This window comes from Microtus ochrogaster, chromosome 4 (assembly GCF_000317375.1).
Source record: "Microtus ochrogaster isolate Prairie Vole_2 chromosome 4, MicOch1.0, whole genome shotgun sequence".
NCBI lineage: Eukaryota > Metazoa > Chordata > Mammalia > Rodentia > Cricetidae > Microtus > Microtus ochrogaster.
The window spans coordinates 28,020,416-28,030,578 of NC_022011.1; the positions used below are offsets into that span (position 1 = coordinate 28,020,416).

Here is a 10,163-nt window from a genome sequence, read left to right on the forward strand (position 1 = left end):
GTCCCCCTCCCTCACAGTGTCCACCTCCCTCACAGTGACCACCCCTCACAGTGTCCACCTCCCTCACAGTGTCCCCCTCCCTCACAGTGTCCACCCCCTCACTGTATCCCCCTCCCTCACAGTGTCCCCCTCCCTCACAGTGTCCACCCCCTCACTGTATCCCCCTCTCTCACAGTGTTCACCCCCTCACAGTGTCCACCTCCCTCATAGTGTCCCCTTCCCTCATAGTGTCCACCCCCTCACAGTGGCCACCTCTCTTCACTGTGACTCTAGGACCATGCCTGCCCTGTCCACTTCCTTCTTGCAGACCCTGCCAATCTCCCCGAGGTTGTTGGCCTAAGGCTAGCGACGGCGAGCCATCCTGAACCATCAGATGATATTTGCCGTGTGTGCCTTATTCCTAACATCTGAGAAGTTCTGAATCTGGCCCAGGTGGGATCAGGTCAGACCCTGTCCTGCCAGACCTCTGGAGTGGTGGCCCACGCAGGCAGACACGAACAATCCCACCCCAGCAGTGTCCCCACTGCACCAGCTGTCAGCCATCCATCCACTCCCCTGGCTTCTTCACTTTGTCCTGGATTGACTCCCATGATATGTAAGTGCTCACCTGGCTGACCAGAGGCCAAGGGAGAGATGGAGAGGGGCTGGTGTCTGTGGGTGGCCGAGCTTCACTGTGCCCATAAATTCCATGCATCTTAGCTCTGAAGTCCTGCCAAGGAAAGACCAGGGTGAATGGATCCAGTTTGAAAGCACAGGAGTGGAGTAGGAAGCAAAGATAGGAAGCTATGAAGCCTCTCTGGGCACTTCCTGTTTGCTCTTTTATAGACCCTACAGCAGCCCCCTAAGGGGGTGCTCTAATCCCATCAAACAGATGGACAAACTGAGGCCAAAGGCACCAGGTTACACAGAGAAAGCACTGGTTAGCCATTGCTCTCCACCCCTCAAAGAATATTGTAGAGCTGGGACTCGGGCCATATGCCTGAAATCCTATCCCTGAGGAGGCCGAGACAGGAGGATCATGATTGAGGCTATCATGGGCCATAAAGACGAATGAAGCTTTGGAAAACCTGGGGTTCTTCTGTAGCCTTCTGTGTGGTTTTAAAGCTTATGTAACAACCCTTTGATGGATCTTCCATCTCCCATTCTGTTCTTGAGTGACAGCCTTAGTGGGTCATCTGTACCATCCTGGCAGGAACACACAGAATGATTTCCTCTTGACCCCAGGCTATGGGCTTTGTGGACTCCTGGCTCAGTCACGAAGCTCCACACCCATTGGACCCCCACACTGCCTCCTAAGGCACCTTTACCCTTTCCCTGTGTCCAGAGAACAGCTACCTCCCATCAACATCTGCCCACACAGAAAGACGTCTTTGGAATAGCCCAGCTCCAGACTGTGACCCAAAGCCACAAGATACAGGGACAGATGATTGGCTCACAGCGTTGGTTCGGGGACCTGAGCTCTGCAGATAAAGCTTGCTGCGAATCTAATCAGCACGGCTGGGGACAGTCAGCGCTTTGAGCTGAGAGCTGAGTGCCAGCCACAGAAAGCTTTTGTCCCAGCTGTCTCTCTTCAGTACTGAACAGCCCTGTGATGCTGAGCAGGTGACATTCCAGGTGACCAGGAGAAAAGTCCACAACGGGGTGGCATCCAGACCAGCTGTTTGAAGTAGCTCATCAGAGCAAACCCTTAGGCTAGATAGAAACCCACAAAAGCAGTCAAGCCCAGGGACCCACCTGCAGGTCTCGCTCCAGGTCGTAGCTCTCCAGGGTCCTGAAAGCACTGGAATACACCTCCACTGCCTTTGCGTGGAAGACCATCTCGATGGTCACAAAGTCAGAGAAGATTCTCTGCGAGAGAGAAGCCTGGTCAGGGTAGCAGCGCCACACAGGGTCACACTGTGGATGCCGAGCAACATCCCTGAGTCTTTTTAAATGGGGGGGGGGGGACAGCTCTCTACCTAGAGGCAAGAAGACCCCACTGGTGCCAAGTCCCTTTCACACCGCACTAACAGTGCCGGCTTTTGGAAAGCTTCCTAATCGAGACACCAGTTCCCGGCTTCATTCATTTATATACTCACTCATTCACTCCACAAATACTTCCCAAGTACCCGCAACTACCCAGGCCCTGATGGTCTGAGGGTCTAGCTGATATTCTGTACCCCAGAGGTAAAAGGGGTAAACCCAAGACAGAGGCCTGACCCAGGGCACAGCATGTGCTAAGTCCCTGGGGTAGGAAGGAACCTGAGCCTTAGCTTTGGGTAGGGGTGACTGTGTAGGAGGCTGGAAGGGCCCAGATTGCTGCCTTGGGAGGGGCTGTTCTTTGAGCCTGGGACAAGGTGAGCCAAGGGTGTGAATGCCAAGCCTGACAGATCAGAACTGTCTGTCAAGGGGTTCCTGAGGTTTAAGGGTGGAAAAGAGAGGAGTGGATGGCGAGGCAGACAGGGACATCCGTGGTTAGTTAGTCCTGTGAGAGCAAGTGGAACTTGACCTAGTATCCCATGATGCTGGGCGGGTGGGGGTTCTGGTGGAGAGAAAAGAGACCCTGCCTGCCTCACAGCACCCCAACATGGCTGCTTCCTAAAAGGGCTTTTAGAGCTTCAAGGAGGAGCTAGGTGGACACACTTGGGAAAGAAGAGCAGGCGCAGGAGGGGACAATGGGGACAGAGCTGTGCCTCAGTATCCTACCCCAAGCAGACAGGCTGCCCCTGCAGCTAGGATCAACTCTCCCCAGAGCCCTGACCTCTGAGGGCTGTGTTGTCACACAGTGCGTGTGTGCCTACTCTCAAACACAGGAATTCACACCCGCTCACTTGCGTGCACACACTCACACAAGGCTGCCACTGCCTACCCGGAGGTCCTTCAGCTTCTGCTCCTGGAAGGCATCCACTGTCTCTGCCAGGTGGTGGGTAGAGCGGTTGGTGTCCACAGAGGCCCTCTGTGCACTGGTCTCCGCCTGGGCTCGGGGACACAGGAGTAGGAAGTGTCACAGGGTGAGCCTGGCCCCGAGATACTATTCTGGGTCGTTCTCAGTCCTACCATCTCCTGTGGGGCACTTTCTCCCGCCTTGGGTGGTCTCTTGTTAACTGGGTCATTGAAGGAATAGTCAGACAGACATGGTGAAAGGGTGTTCACTGGGGCTGGACAGACCTGCTGCTTAGCTGTGTCACCTCAGACAAGTCACTTAACTTCTCTGGGCTCAAATTTTCTTGCCAGCCAGGAGGCAGTTATGAGACGTGCTTGCAAAGTTGGGAGAATTGGATGGTAAAAGGTGGGAGCTGCTCCACAGGGGAGCCCATGTTCAGCATGTGGGGGGACCGGAGAGCCTCACAGCCAGCTCCAGCACTGACAGCAACAACCATCATTCCAAGACAGGTACTTGCTGGTCTGAGCATTACTCAATGGAGCTTCCATGTTTGTGTAATGGAGCTAGGGTCTGGTCCCCAGTAAGGGAAAGGAGCAGGGATCTAAACAGATGGGTGACCAGGAGGTAGGGGCACTGGCAGGGCCTAGGATACAAGCCAGGTGCTTGCTCTAAGCTGAAGGCCATGCCTGAGCCCCTCACTTCAGGTGTGGTGCTCCCCAGGTTATAGAGTGGACATCTAGAGATGTCCACCTCCTAAACCCTGTGTCCTGTGCACAGGTCACCAGACAAGGCTGCAGTAGCCTGTGGCTGCTTATTTATCTGACCTGAGATGCATAGTGATCCCGAATTCTCTGATAAAGCCCAGGAGTGAGCTGGAGGGGAACTGGGGGAAGGTGTGACTGCATAGGAAAAGTGTGGGGAGGGGACAAGAGGCCCAGTGGGACTGTGGCCTAGATGCTGGAAGAGGTGGGGCCAATCCCTAGGTTCCCAGAGGCACAGCCTGCCTACTCATGATGAGGCCAGAGAGCCCCTCGGTCGATTCTAACCCCTGATCTATGAAGAGAGAGAAAGAGAGAGAGAGAGAGAGAGAGAGAGAGAGAGAGAGAGAGAGAGAGAGAGCATCTGTCATGGTGACACCCAATGAGGCTGCTTTCACAGTGACAAGCAGGACAGAGATGACTAGCCCTCTAGAGTCCTGCACCCAGCTCACAGGCAGGCTGGTACCATGGAGAGGCGTTAGTATCATCTCACTGAGACTGGCATTCATACCCAAGCTTGCCTGAGTTTGCTTGGGTAGTAGGGCTGGGGCTGGCAGTGGCTACCTTGTGATCAGGATGCAGGTGACCCCATGACTGGGTGGCTTGCTTGACAGAGCTCAGACCTCCTGACCCTCAGCAACCACCCTCCCCTTTGCCTCACCTTGCTGTGCTGAGCCCCGTGGGCACTGGCCTCACTGGTTAAGTCTCACCCACCCTTCCATGAAGTCTTTGTTACCTGTATGAGATGCGGAGATGCTGCCTGCCCAGGTGGAAATGGAATGCACAATACTCACCTGGGACTGAGGGGGGCTGTTAAGGTTTCAGATGAAGCCAGGTGGCCTGCAGGTTAGGTAGGTACCCTGATGTGGGATTCCCCTCTGTATGCTATGAATATGTTTTAATACCATTGGTTAATAGAGAAGCTGCTTTGGGCCTATGGCAGTGCAGAATAAAGCCAGGCAGGAAACCCAAACAGAGATTTAGAGAGAAAGTAGGCAGAGAGGCAAAGAGATGCCGTATAGCTACGGAAGGAGACAGATGCCCTGAAATCTTACCAGTAAGTCATGAACCTTGTGGTAAAATATAAAATAATAGGGGTGAGTTAATTTAAGATGTAAGAGTTGGTTAATAAAAAGTCTAAGTTATTGGCCAAGTGGTGTGGGACAATTCTGTATTCTGTCAATTATGTTCTAAATAAATGCTGATTGGCCAGTAGCCAGGTAGGAAGTATAGGCAAGACAACGAGACAGGAAGTAGAGGTGGGGGAATGAGAACAGGAGAATTCTGGGAAGCAGGAAGCTCCATCCGCAGTCCTGCCCAGACACTGAAGAAGGTACCAAGCCATGTGGCTAACATAGATAAGAATAATGGGTTATTATAAGTTGTAAGAGCTGATAAGAAGCCTGAGCTAATGGGCCAATCAGTTTATAACTAATGCAGGCTTTCTGTGTGATTTCTTTGGAACCTAGCGACTGTGGGAACCAGGCAGGAGAGAAACCACAGGCAACAGCCAAGAAGTGTTGTAATTAGTATAGTTTCTGTGTGATTATTTCAGGCCTGGGTAGCCAGGAAATGAACGAACAGTCTCTGACTACAGTACCCCCTTGGCAGCCCCAGGTTCCCAATCCCTCCAGTGCACTGTGTGGAATGGCCACCCTGCCTAGCAGGAGGAAGGATACAATCATTTGTCGATCTGAGGGTGACTTCTGCCTTAATTTCTCCAGCTTTTCCAGTTGCTTGATCTCATTATTTTGGACACGTTTACATTTCTTGATATCTGCCTACACAGAAAAAGAGGGCCGTTTTCTAGGGATCCCAAGGGGCCAGGCCCCACTCCTGCACACCTTGAAGTGCACCCAACTCACCTGGGTCTGCTTTATCTGGGCTCCATAGAGCTTCAGGGGGCTGATGACCTTGGCCTCCAGCCTCTCAACCTGCAGAGCACATGGGACAGCGTAAGAAAAACAGAGAAGACAGCTCTATGACTAGATACCTGCACCCCCAGGAATGGCGAGGGCCTGGCCTGGCCCTGCCATGAGCTTTTTCCCACTAAGCCAGCATCCCCAGCTGTGTGCTGGGATAGTGACTGTGCCCCAGACTATCTCAGCAGGTTAGTGGGACCCTTGCAGAGCCTGGGAGGATAACAGCAGGCACAGAACTTGTGACTAATTGCCTCATCATAACCACCATGACTTCCCCGTCACGTGTGCCAGAATAAACCCTGGTGGGGGGCAATTCTGTATTCTGTCGATTACATTTTAAATAAATGCTGATTGGCCAGTAGCCAGACAGGAAGTAGAGGCGGAGAAATGAGAACAGGAGAATTCTGGGAAGAAGGAAGCTGACTCCTCCCAGTCCTGCCCAGACCACTGAAGAAGCAGGATGTGACCTGATCCACTGAAAAAGGTACTGAGCCATGTGGCTAACATAGATAAGAATAATGGGTTAATATAAACTACAAGGGCTAATAAGAAGCCTGAGATAATGGGCCAATCACTTTATATTTAATGTAGACTTCTGTGTGATTCTTTGGGGCTAAACGGCTGTGGGAACAGGGCAGGACAGAAACCCCAACAAGCAAGGCCCCCTCATGTTACAAAACCCTTCCTGCCTTAGGTAGTTCTGTAGGGTGTTTGACTGAAGCAATGACAAGCTAATACAGCCACAGTGCCCACAGGACCCTGAGGTGGTGCTGCTCTGAGTCTTGAGGCTTCAGCAGCAGCAGAGGAGTCCAGGGTCAAGGCCTGTGGAGGGCCAGTATCTGGGCAAGACAGAGAGGCCTGCCTTCCTGTCATGGCTCCTAGCGTCTTGGGGATCAGACGCGCCAAAGAAACAGGAGTGAGTGGAGTGCCACTAGGCCATTCCTTTCCAGTGCCCTGGACCCTTGAGAGGGACAGTGTCCTGGTAAAGAATCATGAAAAGGACAGACCGACCCCTTCCTTTCAGAAAGCTCGGTTGCAATTCCTTTCTCTGCCCCTTTGATGTCCTAAACGCTTTAAAAATGTAATGTCCTTCTTGGGTGTCTGTGTGAGCTCTTTCTTAGGCTTAGTGCCAGCTCTCAGCATGGAAGGCAGAGAGGAAGCCAGAGGCCTGCAGCTGGGTGGGGATGCTGGTTGGCACTCAGTTGCCCAGAACGGAGCTAGAAGCTTCCATTTTCCCACTGGTTAGAGAAGGGAAGGGTGCCTCACACCCATAACCCTGGCACATAGGAGGCTGAGGAAGGAGGCTGGCCTTGAGTTCCAGGCCAGACTAGACTACAGAGTGACCTTGTCCCCTCCAAAAGGACAGTGGGCATAGGCAGCCACCCAGTGACCATGTGGCATCCCCATGTACCATCAGAGAAGCACAGCAGCCTCTTTCAAGTACAGTTACCCTGTATCCCAAGAGGTTGCACCTGCCGGACTATCTGTGGGTATAGAAAGAGCTGTCTGTCACCCAGCCTGTGCTCTGTGGACCTCTTTGTAAATCTCAGCCACAGCGTTCCCATGTCTTCTTCTCTGCCAACCATACAGGATGTTTCTGAAAAGACATCACACCACCACTGTCTCATTCATCTTCTCCCTACACCCAGGAATCTATGGCCCTCATGGGGTCCCCGATAGGCTTCCAGGTCCCCTTGACAGGAATGGTCATTGTCCAGCACATTGAAGCTTTCTAGCTCTCCACCCTGTCACCAGTGTGTTCCTGATGGGAGAGAATGTTCCATCTCTCCCTTCTGACCCAGGCTGCCATGCTCACCTCTGCCTGCCTGTAATCCTGCACTTTGGCCAGGTCCTCAGCAAAGTCTCGCATGGTAGCCCGAAGCTCCGGGTTCTCAGTGTTGGCAAAATCCATGAGCTGCTTCACCAGCTGGTCGGCCTTGTCACGCAGCCGGGCTGTCTTGCGCGTGTAGGAGGCCAGCAGCGAGCAAAACTGACCGAAATACTTCTCAGCGTTGGTCACAGTGTTCTCCATGGCCTTCACCTGACTGTCCCTGGATGGGGGTGAGGAAACCAAGTGCAGACAAGGTCACAGTCCCTGGAGTCACGGTACCCACCTCTCCAGTGTGGCAGGCACCACCCAAGCATCTGATTCCCAAGCACTTGGTCCCTGGGCAATTCTAAGTAATAATCCTTGGGCTCATTGAGGCAGAAGATAAGTCCTGCCTATGCCCCATGACCAAGCAGCAGTAGATAGGACTCAGGTGGGGCCTTTGTCCCTGGGGCCTGAAAAGGGGTGCAGCACCCCACACTCTCGTACACACCACTGTCTCAACTGCAGAGGCTCCTCCTCCAACCCTCTCCACTCCCATGGGCTCTCCCCATACTGTCCACTCTTCCTCCCTTTTGAGAAGCTTTGGGTTCAATGAGTGACCTTTGGGAGAATCTATTTGAGACTAAAAGATAGTTTGAGGCCTGGAAAAATGGTTCAGTGGGAAAAAAAAAAAAAAACACCACCGAAGACCTAAGTCCAGATTCCCAGTTAGAGGGGCTAGAGAGATGGCTCAGTGGTTAAGCATGCCTATTGCTTATAGAAAAACCGAGATTCATAACCACCTGTAACTTCAACTCTAGGGGATCTGATGCCCTCTGCTGGCCTCCATGGGCACCTACGCTCATGTGTACAAATCCACACTTGTATACACACATACATAACTGGCATGGTCATGCATGCCTTTAATTCCAGCACTGGGGAGGCAAATCTCTGTGAGTCTGAGGTCAGCCTGGCCTCCATAGAGACTTTCAGAACACCCAGGACTACACAGAGAAACTGTCTCAAAAACAAAACATACACACATTATTCTCTCTCTCTCTCTCTCTCTCAAAAAAAAAAAAAAAGTCAAGAGTGACACCACATGCACCTGTATGTAACTGCAATATTATGGGGCATGGAGACAGGAGGATGACTGATTTGCTGTCTGCCAGCCTAGTACCTGGTTCAGTGAGAGACTGTCTGAAGGGAATAAGGTGGAGAGGGACAGACACCAAGCGTCCTCCTCTGGGCTCTGCACAAGTGTGCACAGGCACACAGAGCCAGCCACAGACATGTTATAGACACACAAATACACAACTTATTTTTAAGAGGACTGTTTTGCACACCCTCTCTCCTTCCCAGTCTCTCGATCCTTGCAGTCCATTTGGTACCAGGGATGCTCCAATAGGGGGTCATCGCTGTAGACAGCCGTGATGACTCCCACTGGGTGCGGCATGCTCAGGTGTGACATGCACGGTGCCATGTCCCCACCAAGCTACCTGGAGAGTATTTGGGCCCTCGCTCTCCCATTTTCCCTGGTTGGTCCCTCCTCCCGCCCCACCAGCCCTGAGTTCCTCTGTGGAGCACCGTGCAGACTGCTGACCACTGCATTCCATACCCTCGACCTCCCTGACACACAGGGCTCATGCCACCTTTCCCATGACCCATCCCTGTCCGTCCCTGTCCCCTTCCGTGTAACCTACCCACACCCAGTGCTCAGTGATAACACAGGAACTCAGCCTTCCTAGAGTTCGGGGGCCTGCTGCGGTGTTGGCCTCCTTAGGCTCCCCCCACATCCCCCCTCCCAGTCCCAGGCTGTTGCTGTCCTTTGCAGTTCTCGCTTTCTAAAACCCGAGCCCCTCCTGGGCCCCCCAGACCTGTGAGGAACCCCATGTCCTAATGAGCCTTAACTTTGTAGTTTACAAATGCTCTGGTCACACTCCCCTAGAACACGTTGCTTTTAAATCAAGTAAACTGAGTTCCAGAGAGGCAAAGCATTCCGTCCAAGGACACACAGCAGGCCGGACCCCAAGGCAGCATCACTCACACACAGGTTAGACATGCAGGTCCCAGGCTCTGGGAAGCAGGCCCCTTGGGGTGAGACTGGGAAGCCAACTTGTAAGGAGTACCCTCGGTGCATTCAGGGCACCCGGCCTCTGAGCCATAGGGAGACTCAAAGTCAATCAGAGAGGGCAGATGACAGTGAGCCTGGGGCATGAGGCAGAGCAGTGGGCAGGGTACCCGAGGGCGAGGTCTGGGACCTGAGTTGTCAGGGGCTTTCTAGGAGGCACTAGTGGGAAGCAGGGAACAGACCCGTGAGTGGCTGTACCAGGTCTCCAGGCAGCAAAGGCGAGGCAGGCAGACTGGATCCTGGAAACCTCTGTGCTCCAAGCTCTATTCTCCCTCCACCTGGAAGGGATGGCGGGGTTCGCGATCCCGCCAGCAATTCCCTCCCAGCAGCGCAGGCTGCTCACCTGGAGAGGACGACATTCATTGTGGACAGAGGCAATTGCCGCCTTGATCTTGGGGAATAAGAACAAGGTCCCGGGGGGGTTCCCTAGGCAGAGAGAAGTCAGCCAAGGCTGGGCCCAGCTGTGTGGTCTGGCTAGGCTCGAGGGACTCTGCTGCCTGGTTGCCAGGCAACGGGCCATCCCAGGCAAGCCCTGGGAGGAGCCCTGCTAGTTGCCGGGCAACCAGGGCCTCCCCTGTGGGGTGAGGAGGGCTTGCTTTGGGCTTAACTGCACTCTGAAATGGGGCGGGGTGTGGGGGGGAGGGTAGTAGAGAGACTCCACATGCTTTCAAATAAGGAA

At 53.4% G+C, this 10,163-nt stretch overlaps 1 protein-coding gene across 1 annotated transcript in view; it reads right to left on the reverse strand.

Annotated features, from left to right (window-relative positions):
* Positions 1-9,951, reverse strand: part of Fam92b (family with sequence similarity 92 member B) — a 12,484-nt gene extending 2,533 nt beyond the window's left edge. The window contains exons 1-8 of the mRNA XM_005345766.2: positions 9,828-9,951; positions 7,360-7,594; positions 5,487-5,555; positions 5,301-5,402; position 4,945; positions 2,849-2,958; positions 1,735-1,848; positions 608-709 (exon numbers count right to left, since the gene is read on the reverse strand). Coding sequence (XP_005345823.1) covers positions 608-709; positions 1,735-1,848; positions 2,849-2,958; position 4,945; positions 5,301-5,402; positions 5,487-5,555; positions 7,360-7,594; positions 9,828-9,847 — 753 coding nt within the window. The 5' untranslated portion in view covers positions 9,848-9,951. The remainder of the gene's footprint in view (positions 1-607; positions 710-1,734; positions 1,849-2,848; positions 2,959-4,944; positions 4,946-5,300; positions 5,403-5,486; positions 5,556-7,359; positions 7,595-9,827) is intronic.
* Positions 9,952-10,163: the final 212 nt, after the last annotated feature.